Raw genomic sequence first — 19,901 nt, forward strand, 5'->3', positions numbered from 1 at the left:
AATGACAGACTTGGCTTCTTAGATGGACGGACTTACAAAGCGTCTTGCTTGTGAAGGACAATATCCGTCACAAGCTGAAAACCTCTCACAATAAAGCAAGTGGGTTGGCAAGTGGGAGGGAAAATGGAGCACCTTGCACAGTTGCACTTGCATCTTGTGAGAGGGGCACTATCCGTCACAGCTTGTGACGGATAGTGCCCGTCTTCAATGAGATTTTGTGACGGACTTAAAGGCGACGACTGAAGCAGTTTACAATGGTATCCAAACATTAGAGACATTTACTAAAACCCAACATGAACAAACATGAAAAGACATAACATCAAACCAAAAATGGCTAGACGATATTATGCACCCATGCCTTAGTCATGTAACAAACCAGGTCACTTCTTGTTTCACATGTGCCATGTTTTCTGGACACACATTTCGTTGCTAGCTCGTAACGTATCGCCTTCTTTATACGATTGTATAAGCATATTCATATTCATTGAACCCACCATGATTTATTTTTTATTTTTCTTATCAGTGGTGTTTGAAGTGCCACACCAAAGCAAGATTCTTCATAAGCTTCCTAGTTCAAAGTTTGAATGTAATTCCTATTTGTTTTTTTTTAAAGGATAAGCGTGACGGATTAAGGAAACAAGGATTACTGTATCTAATTTTTAGTTTTTCAAATTGTGTATTGAAAATTTTAGATTGAGGCTTTCGAAGGAAAAAAAAAACTAAAGGGAATGGATTGATGTCTGAAAAGGCCGAGAAGTTGCGTAACATCCATGTCTAGCACGAACCCGGATGGTGCTACGCAGAAAATGCTAAATTAAAAATGAAATATATAGTGTCGGAGAAAAAGAGAGAAATCTACCTAAAGGGTAGAGATCATACATTCCGGACACATTACCGCCCAGGTCTACCCTCAAAGTTAACAGAGAGGTCAGTCGGTCAGTCAGTCAGCACATAAACAGCCTTTTATATGACAAGAACAGCTTTTGCTATCACCGGACACGTCCCCTGCAATTTGCTGCTTCGCACAGGCAAGGGTGCCCTTCTTCGGGTTGTAGGTTATAGCCATAATCATAGCTCAATTCTTCACCGGCTTCTATCTGCTCAGTAATGTGATAGTAATTAAAACCCAAAAACACACAAATGTACTATGCATAGAGCCACGTAAAGGTGTAAGTGAGCTAAACCCGCTAGACATGCTCTCAAAATCAGTTCAGTTTAAGTTCAGCTTGAACTGTGTTGAAGCAATGTCAAGCCCATTAGCTCAAATTGGTATCCAATCTCAACTCACGCCATTCAAGCTTGAGCTCTGGTCGTTTACCCCTCTTACAGCGCGTTTAAAAATAGCAGGATTGTTGTATGTCAATTATAGAACGACGATATTTTGACTCCACAATTTATCATTGAGGTCTTAGCCTAATGGTTAAGATTGTTGAGTTGTTGGGTATGACAGGTCTGAGGTTTGAATCACCCTACCCTATTGCACCAGCCTTTGCCCATCATATTATGCCAAAAGAAAACAGAAGTTTCACTTAAAGAGTACAAGGTTGAAATGAAAAGGCAATAACTTACATCTTGCTTTGCATAGAGTCCAATGTGGGCGAGCTGAAAATCCATGCTTTCCACAAGAACCATGTGAGCTTCAAGGTTCGGAGAGCAGCTACACGAGAGAACACAGCGATGTATGAGAGCAATTTTAGGAGTAAATCCAACTTAAATCAGTATAGAGGTATGAACATGAAAAAAGTCAGTGCATGAGTTCAGAATATTTTGTTAGAGGCTGGGCGACTTTGCTACAGTACCAAATTTTGTTTTCACAACATAATCAAACTCCTGAAGGTAGGTATTAAACGACTTGTAAAATTCAGGATGCTCAATTTTCCTAAGCTAGCTTACACTAGCTGATAAAGAACAGTGCATGAGTTCAGAATATTTTGTTTTTGGTGTTCTGATGAAAATTCTAAACCTATAAGTATAATATACAAAGGGAATAAAATTTAAATTTTAATAGCACAAAAAAAAGAAGGAAAAATGGCCAAAATGTACAAATAAAAAAAAAAAAAATTCTAGTTTTATTATATCATGTGGGTCCGCCAACATATGAATTTAGGTATAATTTGCAAGATGACATTGTGTTTTCCAAAAGAAATTTACACAACCATTTCCTCACCTGTGATTTATGAATCGTGAAATATTTCCATATCTAGTAGCATCAATAACATACTCCGATTGCTCACCCAGCAACATACTCATATTCTTCATATGAGCACCAGTATCAAATATATAATCACAGCTTTCTTTCCGATACCTAATTTACAAATACAAAGAATTAAAGAAATGGGTGCCCATTAGCAAATTTATAAACCGATGAATGAGCTTATGGTACGAACCTCTCACGTCTTCTATTGGCTTCCACAAGACTTAAAACCTCACCAATGAGCTCACAAACAAATGTACCACGCAAAATTTTTCCACTGGCTCGGACTGCCCAACCCTGTTATTAAGTTTGTATAACTCAGCCTTTGCCCGTGATAATTGAAATGAATTTAATTTTTTATTTGAAAGTTTTACCTTTTTAACAGTTCTGAAAATTTCTAAATTTGCTCTCAGCCCATTCTGTACAACCCTATTTGGACAACTCTTATCGCACTTGCACGAGTTATTGCACTCATAGACAAGATAATCATCCTGCAGATAATGATACAATGTTAAAATGAAAAGGTGTCCATCCAAATCAAACTATGAATGAAGTAAAAGACAAGTAGCAGAAAAAAAAAAAAAAAAAAAAAACACCTTTCTTTTATCTCTTTCCCCTATTTTCTTTTCAATAATCACCCATATAAATAACATTGACGGTCCATGTATCATTATGGGTGCAGCAAGTTATTTTGAAATGATCTTGCTCCTTTTGGGGAAGAGAATTAAGGATTTAATAGACAAAGAATGACTCAACACCGGGTACTTTGTCTTTTATTGACTAGATGATAGTTGGAGGATGAAAAAATGTGGAATGTAACAGACAACTACAATACTCGAAATTCAACATAAGATATATTTTTTTCAAGTGGAAATTATTTCATATATAAACAATTCAAGCGGCAGGTAAAGAATTGGTGATCCGTATAACATACAGTGCACAATTAATGATTTTCTATACCTTCAATATTAATCGGCCTTTATCATCGTATGGGAATCGTCTTTCCATTGACTCCCCATTTATATCCTTTGCATTTTCGTAATCACTGTTAAATAGATAAACATGATCACATGTCTCAGGAGAGCAAGCTGACAGTGAACAACTACACCCCAACTGCAAACTCTACAATCACATAGATAGAAGTGATTAGAAAATAATATACGGAAACTTATACCAAAAGACGATCTATTCTTACATTATGCAGAAGAAAGACTAAAGAACCATGCAAGAATGAATTTCAGTCTCACGGGAAGTAGAACATAATGCCCTCACATTGTCAGTTAAAATTGGTTCCAGAAATCCCAACTGTATCCAAGCATTCAAAATTATGTTCCGTAGCAGGACTATCTTAAGGAGTTACAACCCACAACAGGAGTTTTTCATAAAGACTTATAACACCACGGCTCATAAAATTCATTAGTAAATTAGGGGTATTTATAATGCCTTCTTGCTTCCATATTCAAATCACAAAGGAACTGTCTTGAACCATTCTTCTTAGCAGGTCTCAATAAGGGAAACACGTGAACACAAGTCTAAAGTAACTAATAGACTGTAATAAAGTTGCTGCCACTATGGTGTCTGGCTAAAAGTGTACAGGGATACAAAAGCAAAGTACAGAGTTTAATCGGAACACTATACAGAAGTCATGGATAATTGAATCCAAAGACTGGAGATAAAACATATACCAAGACACTGAATAGTTATTACACAGCTCACTATTAAAGAGGAAGGGGCTAAGGGCCATTGGCGGATCTACATGGTAGGACCTTCAGACACCAAAGAGTTAAGTTTTTTTAGCATTGGACCAATTTTGTGCTTAAAAAATTAATGGGAAACACTGAAAAAAAAAAAAGGTCCGCCTCTTGAAGTGGCTACAAAAAACGACAAGAATGTTCAGTGCCTCCAGCATAGTGAGTATAAAACCGATCTTGGAACTCCAACCATCAGCTTAAGCTTTTGGTTGAGATGGTTTCTTGTCATAGTATCAGAGCCAGTGTAACCATCTCAACCAAAAGCTTAAGCTGATGGTTGGAGTCCCAAGATCAGTTTTATACTCTAACATGAACTGCATTCACTTAGATTTCCCTGTGCCAGAATGTTAGTTTTTCTAGTAGCTATTGGTTTAAACACAGAAGCTCAAAGTTGTCTGCATGTCAATTACAGGAAGCTCAAGTCTTCTGATGCCAGCATCAAATAAAATTTTACTCAGCTTGGAAGTGTCCCTTGCAGCTCAGATCTATCTATACAAACTAAGCAAAATGCTAGAGAACATTCTAGAACAGACTAAGAATTGCGCATAACCTTTTTAAATCTTTGCACAAACATAATTAATAAATATGAGACTGCTGTCCCAGGAATCTGAAAAACGTACTAGGTTATTTATTTTACCCCTCTCTTAATGTAACCCCAATGCCCCAGTTCGAGGCAATATAAGATGATAGTTGTGTAGGACTCACTAGAACTCAGGGTGTTTTAGACCAAGAATAGGATGGAGATGTAGTGGAGGGGAAGAGAAGGAACGGAAGGGAAGGGGAATGGAGTAATGGAGAGTTTTCCTCCATATCTTTTTATGTCAGAAGGAAAAAGGAACCCTCCATTTCCCTACCCCTCAATTTCCCACTAACTAATAATGTGTGAGAGAGCATTAGAAAGATCGAGCTTTGAAGTAAAACTATCAAGCAAGAGAAAGTAACCATCCACAATATTGAGCCTACCTTAAGATGCATGAAACAAAATATCAAGAAAAAACATTTATCATGCAAATGTTATTGTGTCACATACTCACATTCCATAAATGTTTAGAATCGCAATACATTAAGGTACCTGCGTATTGACATCACGGGATAGATCCAATAGAGGCTTGGTAACATATGTAAAGCCCTCCCACGGCAGGAAAACAACTTTACCATCAAAGGAATATTCTGGGATATGAAGCGAGTCTATCAGATGTCTCTCTACGACACAGGGAACTGGTACTTTTTCCTGCCCAAAACTTATATCATCACACAAGATGATGGTAGTCTGGAAATGTTTGTTTTTGAAATGGCGAGAGTCTATGACATAATGACACTCATCCATTTCACACTCATCCGTTTTGAAAATTGAGGAAGATGAATACAATCTCCCACATTCATTCCTGCTACAAGTCAAACTCGGAATCTGATTTTGATCATCCTGTGGTTCGCATCCTCTAGAACAATTAAACCCTTCTTGATGCCAATTCACTTGAATATTGTGTTCGCTACAAAGTTTGGCTGCTTTTAGGTACAGGCGTTCTGGCAGTGCTCCATATTTCTGTTCCAGAGACCTATGAAGGCCAACCTTGCAGCAAGCAGAACGAGCAGTCGATAGGATTTCGTTGTTACTGGGCCGCGCTTTTGTTTTGTGGGCTTCAGAACATAATATTTTAGCAATAGCAGAGCACTGAGCCTCTGTAAGTCTAACAAGACTAGAAGCATCCACTACACGAGACTGCATATTAATACGTCCACCACCTAAGGAATTAGCAGACTGTAACCGTTTCTTTAACATCATGCCACCCGGATTTCTTAGACGATAAGATGTTCCACTTATCCCTTTTTTCAATCTGGGACGGCTTAGTCGTCCAGATTGAAGCCTATACGTATAAAAGCGGAGACCCTTTTTTTTCGGACGCGAGTTAAGTGTGCCTGGCCCCATATGAGCTGCTTGATGGTGACGACCTAAATCAGGCAGTAGATCAAACTTCAAACCACAAAACTTACAAATAAACCTTCTATCGCTGTTGTGGGTCTCATTATTCTCAATGGAGGGAGGTTTCATAAAAATGGGTTTCTGCTCGGAAGCTAATGCCCCTGTTTCTGACTGCCTAAAACGTTCAGTATGAACAGAAAGAACATGTGACCACAGCTCCTCGGAATTACCATAATGGCTGCCACAAAGTATACACTGAATAAGCATGCAATGCTCAACAAACTGAGCATGGTGTCGTTCCTGAACATGAGCCTCAAGAACCTTCTTGTTTGTAAAAGAATCAAGGCAAATTGCACAAGCATAGCCTCTGAAAAGCCACTGCGCTTCTTTGTTATGACTATCTATCCAATGTGCTCCAAGTGCTTGATCATCACAAAACTCTACAGAGCAAATTTTACACTTTGAACTACCATCATTATTGGCATCCTCTACTACAGGAACCAACGCTTGTTCATCGACATTAGCAGAAGAAACCCTGTCATTGTTAAATAGCTCAACTCCCCATATTCTATGAAGCCTTTCTTTTTCTCTGGAAACCAACTTCATTAAAAGTTGGGCGACCTGCAAATCTTTACACACTTCAGACAAAGCCCACTGAAGATGTATCTCTTTAGGAACTTGGTTTCTGGTTGATAATATACTTTTAAAAAGCTTGTAGAAAATCTCACACGCTTGATGTAAATGAATTTTTTGCATCTGGGAGGCACATGTTCTCAAGAGATCTACAAACACTTCTTTAGAGATTATCCTACTCTTGCCATTTCTAGCACGTTTCAGCCAGATAGGCAAGTGTTTCTCACAGTACAGCGAATGTCGATTAGGGCTATCCGGACATATAGTCCTGCCGTCATCCAATCCCAATCCTACACAGCAAGATGTCTCTATAGTCTTACCATTAACTTTATTTTCTGCTATTAGGGCGAGAGAATTAGTGTCTTGAAGTTGTTCAGCTTCACGAACAATGACAATTTCCTTGCATGAATTCAACTCCGATATGTTAGACAGATCGTCATGTTTCCTTTTTAAATGAACTCTGGGTAAAGTGGGAGATGTCATTCCATCACCATCAAGACAGTGCTTTTTACAAAAAGAGGAGCCGAGTACCGAGCGATGTTTGCATTTCTGGCCAGTAGTTGTGGTTCCTTGACATATAGGTGTGTTAGACGGTGGCGTTGTATCCACTGATGCAGAGTTCGATGGAACACGAGATAACAGATGAACACAACAATATTCATCCCCATCATTCGCCCACCTCACACACCGCCTTCCCTTAGCTTCAATAAAAGCACTGCATTGCTGGCTTCTGAATTTGGACACGAAAGATTTTGCCTCAACCACTCCGTTCACGATCACGTCTTCCATGTTAGCATCTTTATTAGAAACTGCATGTGCATTCAAAGTCTCAGTAACATCCTCGTCCCATCGATTCACCCTATTTCCTAAGTTAAAATCTGGAGTTCCCTGGCTTATTAGTTCTATCTTAGGAGGCACAACCACATTGTCAGAAGTGACAACGTGCATATCTGTGAAAAATGATGAATCAATTTCCACAGGTGGAATCTTCTGAGGGGACTTATTTTCAAGTTGTGAGCTATTAGCCTCTGCACGACGTACTTCAAGTTTGGGTCTTTTCCGGCTAACCTGAGGACTTAATATCAATGAAGTATCACCATTCAAAAATTCCATCATGTTTTTCCCTGGCTGCTCTGTGTCTCCGCCACCAGACACAGAAGCCGTAGTTGAGAAGCCTTTCATAGCTTCATGCTTCCACATTTTCCATTCAGATCCCAAAGCAGGTTGTCCTTCAACATCTCGGAAACAGCTGACTTTGCTCCACAATATACATTCTACGAATTCCTGAGCATGTTGGACACATAATTATGTCAAAACCAAAGGATATACAAGGGAAGTTCCAGATGCTCAATTCGAAAGTTTTTACTTTAATTTCAATATATTGATTAATAGATATCTGATTATTAGATTTTCTGATCTCTGTCGGCACATAATAATCAAGATAATTGACATCAATTAGGAAAGAAAATAACTAGCTTTACTATAAGATTCCATCTCCTGTAATAACTCGGCCATTTAATACTCCGAAAACCTCCTACTCTGTTACTGTCTTGCCTTTAATAAAATAAATTGCAGTCATTTCAATTTCAAAAATACTGTAGCCTCGTCTCTCATACTGTTCACCCTGGCAAACATAACCTGTGCCCCATAATTCCAAAACAAACAGTAATCTACTCTTCCACCATCTCCCACACTGCATGACATCATCAAAATATGACCACTACCCAACAACCATTACCACAAGACTGAAAAGTGGACAATGTCACATATTCGGACTTTGAAGAATGTCTTTTGACATTCCTCTTGGCAGGGTTCAAACGTCCTCTCGTAAGGTGTCTAATTATCGCAGCACACTGGCAAAAACTCAAAACCTACTTTCTATTCGGGGAACATTTAAGCCATGACTCACCGCACAGTACTGGAAACTCAAAAACTACCAACCTGAGATCAAGACAAAACCGAGATTAAATACCGTTAGCGTGACCTGATTTGAGGCTTTACCAACTACATTTAAGGCCCAACGGTCAATTTGACGTCTCAATGACTGATTCCACAACCAGAATTTGAAACACAGTTCATATTAATTTGTGACGGAACGAAATACTGACATAGCACACACTATAATTATTTAGTGGTTATTTGGCTTACCACAGATAGCATCAGAATTCATATGTTTGGTTGACAAAGAATACCAGAATAACAGCATCGTCTGAATTTCTAACCCCAAAATAAAGGAATTTGTTTACTAACTACCACTTTATTTGATGGCAAGTCTTTCAGTAGTGCGTAAATTTCTATTTTTGATTTCAAACTTCATGGATATAAGTCCCTGAGTATTGCAAATTTGTACAGTGAACCAAACAGCCTTAAATTATTGATTCACCACACATATGCAAGTACTATTCCTTTCAGTCTTACACTCCTACAGTCCTACCTCTTTCATGTTTGTATTACCGGTTAGCTTTAGGATTCGGGTATTTGGGCTTACATCCAGTGCTTCAATTAACATCTTAGAATTTTAATAAGAAAATACCTCCTTCAGAAGTTCAATAGAATCAGCACTGAGAGCACTCTGGCACTTCTCTTTCCACAGGGGAAAAGAATGCTGAAGCCAGTTAGAATCAATATACTCCAGCAATAACATCTGTCAGGTAAAAAGAGTTTCATTATCTATAAGTGACAATATTCGGCAGCCGGAACTGACAAAGTTGCAGTTTGGCACATTAATGAAGGAGCTCAAACACTATTCAAGGAGCCACATTTCAGACTAGAGATGAGCTGTAAATGCAACATCAAACAAGTGCATGACATAAAACCAACAGATACATCTATTTTTAAACTCGTACACACATCGACAAACACAAGACAATATACTTTGGCATTATTTGATAAAAAAATTCACAGGATCGTCAAGGCATATGCATGTTCAACATCTGTGTAGATAGTTCATGTAGGCAACGACAAAGATCATCATGACACTTACGTGTTCAGCATCTATCAATACATAATTTTGGTAATTCGGGTGAGAATGTGAGATCCAATTCGTTCCAGATTTTGAGTCACTCATGGCATCTGGGGTCCAAAGAGGAAGAATTTGCATCAATATCTCTATTTCAGTTCCGAGCATGGGTTTGATCAACACTCCAGCAGTCTATCTCACTGCGAGTGCTACTGCTACCTAGTCCATTGTTTTCATTTTTTTTTTTTTTTTTTGATTGAGTAATTTGGCATTTTCCATATTTCCAATGGAGCCAAAGACTCATTACTCTTTGGTTATGGATTATAATGGAATAAATCAAAATGGCTCACTAAAGTGGCTACGCTTCTTTCTTTTGTGAAGTAGCGGTCCTTCGATGCAGTTCTCGACGCAATTTTCATCTTGGGTCATTCGGAAACAGCCTCTTTGTGTTGCTAACACAAGGGTAAGGCTACATACATCCGACCCCTCCTTACCCCGCAATTTGCGGGAGCCATTGAGACATTGGGGTAATGTTGTTGTTGTTGAATTGAGTAATTTGGCAGCAAAATCAAAAGCAACGTATATTTACGATGACAAATACACGGTTGCAATGGGAAGGAGCCACACTTGCAATGGGCAATGAGGCGTAATTACTAAAATTAACCCATGAAAATCAAGTCCCAAATGGCTTCGTGCTTCCACCACCCTTCTTAAATCAAGTCCATGAGAACAAACCTTTCAGTGATATATATGCCCCTAAACTTTCTAAAATTTATCATTGTCAGACACTACATGTACCTAATTATTCCAATTCAACCAAATGCGGTCATAAAACAAAATAATAGAGCACACTCGTAAGCCACACCAGCATACAAAGGAATAGTTCAAAATATATCACTGGATGAGGAGTTTACATTCTGAAGCTTCAAGAGCAATCTTCCAAGATCAGGATAACCTTTACAACGAGAAGCCTCTGCTGCAAATTCCCTCCACACAACTACATTGCGAGCAGTTTCTGACAACACCTACAATTGATTCCTTTTAAGTGATCGTGAACAAATAGACAGCAAGAACAATGACGGTCTTAATCCCAAAATGACTTGGGGGCAGTTAATACACAGCAGACAAATAGACTATTTGAGCAGTTAGAAAACCGAATGAATCACAAAAGAACTTCAAGATGCTGCTAAGTGCTAACTATAATCTTAACACCCCCTATATCCCTTAGTTTGCTTGGCATAACCTTTTCGAATGCTCCAAAATGTTAGCAATGTTTCTACATTTATGCTATCAATTAAAGTTGTTTTACTCGTATATCCACTCTAGAACTATCATCAAGAGTAGGAAAAAAAAAGTAGAAAATAGTTCATGCGTTGGTGGCTGACATGATACACAATTACACATGGCTTGAAGGCTATTGCTTATGTCCAAGGTTTACCCACCGTGCACTTGGTAAAAAAGGAGCGGTTTTAGGTTCCCTTATTATCTACAAAAAGGCCTCACACTAATCCTTCCAAGGCCAATATGTTTGAAAAAATTCCTACATTTTTGGAGAATGTCAATATTAAAAAAACTAATAAACCAAGAGAAATACTTTGGTGGGCTTTGGCGAGAAAGGGTGTGTCTCGAAAATATATTGACCTTATAAAGGACATGTATGAGGGGGCTAGTGCAAGTGTACGCACTAATGTTGGGAGAACGGAAGAATTTCCCATTACCATCGGGGTGCATCAAGGTTCCGCACTTAGTCCTTTTCTCTTTGCCATAGTTATGGATGAGTTGACGAGGAATATTCAGGACGACATCCCTTGGTGTATGATGTTTGCTGATGATATTGTGTTGATTGATGAGACGAAAGAGGGGGTGGAGAGAAAGTTGGAAGTGTGGAGGCAGACTTTAGAGAGTCGTGGGTTTAGGTTGAGCAGGAGTAAGACAGAGTATTTGAGGTGTCCGTTCACTAAAGTGGCGGGGTTGAGATCGACAGAGGCGGTGAGTATTATTTTTTATGGGAATGTTGTTGAGGGGTCAGATTTCTTCAGATATCTAGGATCTATTATTCAAAAAGATGGGGAGTTAGACGGAGATGTGGCTCACAGAATTAAAGCGGGATGGTTGAAATGGAAGGGTGCTTCAGGGTTTTTATGCGATAAAGATATGCCCCAAAGATTAAAGGGAAAATTTTATCACACGGCAATTAGACCTGCCTTACTTTACGGTTCCGAGTGTTGGGCCGTGAAACATTGTCACATTCAAAAGATAAGCGTGGCGGAGATGCGTATGTTGAGATGGATGTGCGGACATACAAGGAAAGATCGATTAAGGAATGAGGTGATTAGGGAAAAGGTAAAAGTGGCGCCAATAGAGGACAAGATGATGGAAAACCGACTAAGATGGTTTGGCCATGTGAGAAGGAGACCTATGGACGCCTTTTGTAGAAGGTAGGAGACTTGGAGAACAGAAAAGGTCCCTAGAGGTACAGGAAGACCGAGACAGACATGGTTGAGAATGATAGAGCACGATATGAGATTTCTGGGGCTTGAGGAGAGTATGGTGACGGAGAGGGCACAATGGAGGGAAAGGATACATGTTGATTTCTAGTATTTGATATTTTTTTGACATATTTAGTGTTTATATTTAATTTAAAAAATTAAATTATTTGTTCTTCTCTCCTTTATTACATTTTTTTACCTACCACTTTCTTATACTCCCTCCTATTCCAGATAATCGTCCCATTGTCCATTTCCGTCGAGTCGGGTAACTGTCCCATTGTCTATTTTTGGTAAGTGTTGTGTGGTCCAAATTCAATTCCATTTCCATCTATTCACATAACTGTCCCATTGTCTGTTTTGTGTGGTCTAAACTCACTTTCTTAATTCTTGTGCCATTTTCACAATGAGACGGTTATGTAGAATAGGAGGAAGTATATTTTACTTGATTTACTTTTAAGGCATTCCGGATTCTTAACTCTATTTCGGTTTTCAAAATCGTTTTAATCTTTTCTCTCGATTTAAATTTTAAGTTTTAAAAAAGAAATCTGAAATTCGATTTTAAAACCTGTAAGTTTATTACCTTGACTTTCCATTACATTTTCGTTCCCCCTTTTATTTTTCATTTTCCCTTTTCTATTCGCTTTTTGAGGTGTACGTTCACCTATGGATGGTTCTAAAGGATGATTCATGTCAGCCGACCCCAAATCATTTTGGGATTAAGGCTCTGTTGTTGTTGTTGTTGTTGTTGTTGTTGTTGTTGTAATAAACTATTGCATGGCCTCCACTTTTAGCGGCTTCCCTATGACAACTTTTATATAGCTGATCCTATTTTTTTAGGAACTAAGGTTAGTTTGTTGGAACTGTAAGTGGCAAAAAAAAAAAAAATAGGTCAAAATGTCCAAAAGAATTGAAAGTAAAAAAAGGTGAAGACAAGTGAGAAAAAACAATCAGAATTAAGACTATAAAAATCCCACCTGACTAGGCAGCAGATCAACAATATTCAGCACACCGATTGCTAGTTTTTTCAATATAAAGCGCCGAGCAACACTCAAATCTTCAACAAGTTGCATTCCAGCTTTATGCGACCGGTGTGCAATAGGCTGTGGTAATTCGTCAATTGCACAGACAAGAAGTGTATCAGCCCAAGAATAATTCCTCGAGTGTGGAAAGAATATGACAATATAATTCTTCCTTCCATGGGTTGGCTTTGCTTTAACAGTTGCTAATGGCCAATCAGCTCTCTCGCATTTGATACCTGCTTGCCACTTCCCTCTCCACTATACTTGCAGAATAGAGTAATAGCAGCATGCAAAGAAACAAAATTAGCTCCTGTTTTCATTTCCTCGAACAAAATTATCTTCGAACTGATAGGATCACACAACATATCATAATTGAACAGAAAAGCTACAGAAAAAGGCAGAGCTGCTAGAAAAAATATACTGGTACGAAATTGGGTGCAATTGGGTGCAGACTCCAAGTGTTGCAACTATTTTCGGATTCTCTCTCTCTCTTCCCCATTCAAGTCAAAAAATTTACAGGGTTTCTTTTTTTTTTTTTGAAAGATGAATGCAACATGTGACTTGCACCATTGTAATTACTCCCTTAATTCGTTTGGAATTAATACACTTCTCTTGTTGAGATACTCAGATCAACACATTATGTTTCCACTAAGAAGTAACTAACAAAAACACTCTCATGTTGTTGTGGGCGGCAATCTTCACTTACATATCTTAGGAATTTAAGAAACCATACCTTAACCCATAAAGCCAGAGCTTCATCATGCTCCGGCCAATTGGATGCTGAAGTAGACAACTCTTCATCTTTGTTGTCACCAAGTTGCTCACTGTCAATTGTGTGAACATCAACATGTGAATTATGAAAATCAAGGCAAGCTTCTTTGAATTGATTCTGTTCCTCTAAGCTATTTTCATGATCACAAATTTCTCCAGCTTTCTGGCTGTTTTCACCTACATCAAAACTTTGGGTTACAATTGGAAATCAGATTTAGCATAAGAGGTTCTCCAACCGTCTCTTGGACATTACCTTGCATTGGTTCCATAACAGCCTTCACACTCGCAAGAGACGGATCGACTTTCTTATCTGCGGGTGACAGTCGTGACACTGGTTTAGTATTCTCAGTACAGTTCAACTCTGAATAATCCATGCACTCTGACTGAATTCTCTCGAGAGTGACAAGAATTCTCACCATAGAAGACAGCAGAACAAGCGAGAAGTTCCATATCAGCAACAACAAAATCGGAAGGCCATCGATTGTATTCACATAGTCATATATCTGGCCAGAGAGAATCTCAATCAAACTCAATTTTAATGAGAAAAACAATCTGCCTGGCAACACCACAGATGACTGAGACTAAGTTTATTACAACAGCTTTACCTCAGTGTATCAAGGGATCCCACCTAAGGACAATAATGGGGCCGGATGCACTCAACCTTACCCCCCAAAAAAGACGATTTCAATGATCCATAATGATAACTGTGTCGGGAATTGCATCGGTTGGATGCTACTTCACAGTACAAGAAGCGCGACTGTTTAATAGGTCCATTTTGCTTTATTTCATCATGTGTGCTGTTTAACAGTCTTATTAAAACAAATTCCCTACACCACAAAATGAAACCCTTTCCTACGTCCTTCATTGTTGGCACAAATTATGCAGAATAGGTCAACAATAGTCTATCACAATTGAGCTTCAAAGCAGGGTATGGCCCCAGAAGCGTACGACCCTGACAAAAACATCAGTTGCTCCTCAGTCCTCAATATCTTCCCTCTCGATCATAGATCCTATTTTTCTCTCAACTAACTCCTTTTTACTAATTTTGTTAGATTTTTATCTCTTTAACAAAACTACTCTTCTTAAAAGAAATAGAGAGTTCAGGTAATGCAACATCTAAACAGTTCCAACAGTAAAACTAAGTCCACTTGAGAGAGATCTTCATCGACCTAAGGTGATACGCTTTACGGATTACAGTGATTAGTAACAAGTGTGCAAGTAAATTTCACATAATTAGCACAAGTATACTACAACTCGTGAATGTAAAACCCACATAAATTAACCTAGGACAAATTAATTTTCTGCAACATAGACAACCAAATTTCAAACCCTAAATTAAACAACCACCAAAAAAATTTAAAAGCAGATTGAGCTTAAACCCTAAAACTAAATTTATCCACATTTTAGCAAATAGAAATTTGTAATCAACCTAGAAGACACATTCACATAACATTCACAAAGGTATAATTGCACATTTAAAATTATCAGCTGTAATTGCATTAGAATAACATCTGGGTATTGTACGAAATCTTGTACTCCTTCCGTCTCAATAATTTGTTTACCTAGATTAAAATACTCTTTATAAATAAAAGGTAAACAAATGAACATGACAAAACAAGTAATGCCCATGATTAAACACTATCAAATATCGTTCACACTCTAAGACGATCTTATTCTATAATTTGTGTTACGGAAAAAGGGGTTTTGCCCTGTGAGGCTTTGGTATGTCAGTATCAACTGGTAAGGGTTACAAAAATGGTCACACCAACACGACAGTAGAATGTGACATATAACATAAAATTATTATAAATAATTTATGTGTCTTTCTACCAACAACATTTATGCAGATAATAATAATATGCAAAATAAAAAAGTGAAGAAATGTAAAATAAAATGAGAAGTACCTAAAATTCCATGGATGTAGGTAGTTTGAGTTAAAGTGGATGGAAGGTTGAAATTGCGATATTTGGTGACTGTCTAACTGTGTCTTGTGTATCGTGCCTTTCTCTCTCCTTAACTATACATAACACAAATTAAATCTAGGGATGCAACATGTACAATGTGAAACAAAAGACTGTTTTTCTTTTGACGTTTTTTTTTTAGATTAGATTAGAAGGGGGAGGATGAACATGTCTAATAATAAGGTCCAAAATTAGGGATTATTAAAGGAACAATTTTAATATCCAATTTCTCATTTTAACCTTTTTGAGAAGTGTTTTTCTATTCCAGAGTATTTAGATTAATTGATAAAGGATTGTTTTATGAAAGAATTTGGACTCGGGCTTTAAAAATGTAGTAGTGTTGAAACTCATTAATGGCGGCTTTATCGTTGTTGGTCCTACTCGACCTGAATCCGGACTAAACCGGATGGTATACGCCAAAAAGAAGAATTGTCTCTCTACAATGAGTGTGAGAGGAGAAGGTGGAATAAAGGGTTGGAAAGGGAACTTAGAGTATTGGATAGCGTAGCTCAAAAAGGAAATAGGGTACAGTTTTGAGGTTTGAGAGTTGAAAGAAATCTCGTAGATTTGTTCTGAATTTATTAGGTTTATCCAGATTAAGATAAGTTGATTGGTGGATGAAATTAATTACCCACCACTTAGTAACAAGGCCTTGTGCTTTGGGCTTAAGTGCTTTTGGGTTGTGTTACGACGGTGGTAGATTGAGTTGTTATGAATGGTATCAGAGCAACTCTGCGACCGTGTGGTGAGTCTGATGTCAAGAGTACTCGAGTCACCCACCTAGCGGGGGAGGATTTTGGGCTTGGCTGCGGTCAGCCTCCGGGCACAACAGGGACGTTGTGTTATTTAAGTGGGGAAGTTTGTAACAGCCCAATATATTGAGAGGGAAGTTGTCCCACATCGGGAAATTGAGTGGCTTATGAGATATTTATAAGGGCTTTCACTCACCACTTAGTAACAAGACCTTGTACTTTTGGGCTTAAGTGAAGACAAACAATGGGCCCAAAGATAGACATCCCATCTTATTGATATTGTGTTATGACGGTGACGGGTCGGGTTGTTGTACGAACTTCCATAGAACTTTAGGTATGTGTGTAACACCTCAAGTGATTGTGAGGTTAATGTTGTCTTACATCTGAAAATTGAGGAACTAATGGTATCTTTATAAGAGATTTTACTCGGTACTCACCACATTAGTAACAAAACATTGCACTTTTGGGCTTTAGAGAAGATATATGGGCCTAACAGTGAAATTTTATCTTATTAGGGTGTTTTACGACGGTATTGGCTCAGACTACTACAGACCGTATTAGAGCAACTCTACGAAACGAAAATGTTGTGTTCTTCAAGTGCAAAAGTTATAACATCCCAAGAGATTTGTGAGGTTAATATTATCTCATATTGAGAAACTTATGATATATTTATAAGAGACTCTACACACCATATAGTCCACAATAGTAACAAGGTCGGACTGCTACAATGTGTGTATATGTACATTTTTCTTGTGACTAGTAGTATTATACTCCCTCCTATTAACTGAAAGTGTACCTTTGAATAAAATATCTCACCCATATATTCAGTTAATGGTATAATTTCGGTGAATCAGAAAGAGTATACTAACTGAAACGCTCTCTTTTGAATGTAGAAAGCGATCTAATTTGAAAGCTCCATACAAATTTGTAGGATTAGTGATAGAAGGGACATGATCCAAGTTGAATCCTAGGGATTATGGGTGATAAGCCAAGCACGAGTTTTGGCTTGTGCTTACCAAGCAAAACTCGAGCTCAAGTTCATCCGAGCTTGAAAAAATTATTCTCATTATCAAGTATGCGAGTTTAAACCAGAGATCGCTCGAGCCCATAAATAACTATTAAAGTTTTTTTTTCTTTCCATATTATCAATCACAGGTTTCGAAGATTATATATAAAAATATTAAACGAATTAATGAGATCATTTGATACGTTGATACAAAGATATAATCATAATGTAAATATTTTTATAAAATAAGAGCAATATATTCCATAATCGTACAAGTTCAAGCAAAAACCGAGTTTTAATCAAGCTGAGTTCATGTTGCTCGCAATCTGTCTCATCTCATTATCACTCCTACGAGACTATAGCTTGTAGGGAGTGCTGGTAGAAACAAATTTTTTGACTAGCCCGTTAATGTTTATTATGCGTTAAGTACCCATTTATGAGTGGTCCGTTAATGTATATTGTGACTAGGGATGGCAGTGGGTTGGGGACCCGACCCAAACCCTGAGAGTCGAATCCTAATGGGTCGGGTATGGGTCTCATTTTTTCAGACCCAACGGGTATGGGTCTTAGGGTCCGGGTCTAAGTTATTAGACCCATACCCGATCCTTAGACCCTTTATTTTTTAAAAAAATAAAAATAAAAAAAATCACAACTTTTCTTTAATTAATACTGGCAACCGTAGAAACCAAAGCAACTAAAGTCTTTTTCTCTTCCCTGTGATAAAACCTAACCAAACTCTTCTGACAATACCACCACTCCACCGCTGACACAAAAAAACCACCACCACAACATTGATACGTGGCGGCGACCGACAACCACCATTGACGGCGGCAAGCGACGGTCAGATGGAGATGGCTATTAAGTACGGTATTGATTTTAGGGTTCTGAGTTTGATTCTTTCACGTGTATTTGGAGGCAAAATTAATTTATGTCTTTTTTGTCTTTCTTAATCTCTTTGGTATGTATATTAGATTTGGTAGTGTACAATAGAGATTAATAAACTCATAATGTTAAAATAGTATGAATTTTTTTTTAAAATATTATAGACCCATAGCTGTTAATCATGTTTTTAAAGTGGTTGAAACTCGGACCCGCGGGTAGACCCGGACCCGACCCTTACCCATAGATCCGGGTATGGGTCCTCAAATTTTAGACCCTTGCGGGTCTGGGTCGGGTATGGATCCAAAGGGAAAATCTCGAGTCCGAGTTCGGGTGGACCCAACCCAGACCCTACCCATTGCCATCCCTAATTGTGACCCTATCAACCAAACTCTATAGTGTACTAAGTATCCATGTAAGGATTGGGCTATTGATATGTTCTTGTTATAAAGTGGGCCGTTAATATGTTGCTAACACAGCTTTGTGCCTTAAAGGCTCATACCTTTTAAACATAGGAAAGAAACGTAACCGGTAACCCAATCAGATTAAAACGTGCTCATGTATCTTTGGGCCGAACATGCGCCATCTAATCCATGAATTGCATTTCATTATATTTGTAAATTTGGTAGGTTGTTTGTTTGCCCAAATTATATGAGTTAAAGTTAGACCTGATAAAATTGATCCGATTCGAATAACTCGACCCAATACCTGGAATCAAGACCCAAACTTGACCGAACCCGAATTGACCCAACCAAGTATAACCCGACCCGAATGTTTATTGTTGCAAACTGATTATTATCCACAAATAACTTGATAATAGCTGACCTGAAAATGACCTGAACCTGAACCCAGCCCGAAGTCTACAGACTCGAAATGACCTGACCCGAGATTGACCGACCCAAATCAGATCCGATTGACCCGTTTGTCAGGTTTAGTTAAAGTTTTATAGATACTATAATTCATTCATAATGGGGGAAGTTGTTTATGTAAGTTCGTCTAGGTAAGTAATAAATCCCGTGGAGTTCAATTTCCACATTCCAACCACACTTTTTTTTCCATTCATATGATTTACAAAACCGTGAGAACTATTACTTCCTGGAAACTTCAATTCATTTAGCGAATCAAATGACCCATTATTTTGCTTGATTCAAATCAAATAGCAATATCTCTCACACTATTTTTTTTGTTTTTGACAAGAGACAAAGTCTAAAACTTTCAGATCTATTACACTAGTGAAGTCTAACAGACTTTTATAGTTTTTTTTTAAGAGTATAAAGGAAGTCACAGACTCACAAGAGCGAAATAATACTAACGGAGTTTGAACTAAGTTATGACTACCACACCTCTTGATTTTACCAACCGCAAAACTTTCGTAAATGAAACATACAGTTCAAATTGTCTTATTTCATAATATCCTTGACCCGAAAAAAAAAAATCATTTGGTACGGTAAAACAATTACCGTGTTTGGTTTAAAAAATTATTTATCTTTGCATCATACGAGGTTTAAAGAAAGAGATATCCATTCATGTGAGAGTGTATAAAGAAAAGCAAAAGACTTGTCCTAT

At 38.0% G+C, this 19,901-nt stretch overlaps 1 protein-coding gene across 2 annotated transcripts; it reads right to left on the minus strand.

Moving 5' to 3' along the window:
- Positions 1–708: 708 nt before the first annotated feature.
- Positions 709–15,885, minus strand: LOC141643732 (histone-lysine N-methyltransferase SUVR5-like). 2 transcript variants are annotated; one of them, XM_074453020.1, is made up of 14 exons: positions 15,642–15,885; positions 14,154–14,240; positions 13,991–14,047; positions 13,700–13,914; positions 12,922–13,224; positions 10,373–10,483; positions 9,033–9,143; positions 5,018–7,783; positions 3,155–3,316; positions 2,569–2,685; positions 2,388–2,491; positions 2,168–2,305; positions 1,570–1,657; positions 709–1,097 (listed from the first exon to the last, which is right to left on the minus strand). In XM_074453020.1, exons 2-14 carry the CDS (start codon positions 14,185–14,187, stop codon positions 990–992), a joined length of 4,314 nt encoding a protein of 1,437 aa, XP_074309121.1. In that variant the 5' UTR covers positions 14,188–14,240; positions 15,642–15,885; the 3' UTR covers positions 709–989. The 2 variants fall into 2 exon arrangements, with proteins under 2 accessions (XP_074309121.1, XP_074309120.1); XM_074453019.1 differs by lacking the exon at positions 15,642–15,885 and having other exon boundaries at positions 13,991–14,236.
- Positions 15,886–19,901: the final 4,016 nt, after the last annotated feature.

The sequence above is a fragment of the Silene latifolia genome, chromosome 2 (genome assembly GCF_048544455.1).
Source record: "Silene latifolia isolate original U9 population chromosome 2, ASM4854445v1, whole genome shotgun sequence".
Lineage (NCBI taxonomy): Eukaryota > Viridiplantae > Streptophyta > Magnoliopsida > Caryophyllales > Caryophyllaceae > Silene > Silene latifolia.

Bases quoted from the DNA above. Each gene is read 5' to 3' on its own strand.
- LOC141643732 (XM_074453019.1), bottom strand. From the start codon at position 14,156: ATGGTGAGAATTCTTGTCACTCTCGAGAGAATTCAGTCAGAGTGCATG. The intron at 10,484-12,921 runs GTGGGATTTTTA...AATCAATTGTAG, and splicing joins TTGATCTGCTGCCTAGTCAG to GTGTTGTCAGAAACTGCTCG. The intron at 2,492-2,568 runs GTAAAACTTTCA...ACTTAATAACAG, and splicing joins TTTTCAGAACTGTTAAAAAG to GGTTGGGCAGTCCGAGCCAG.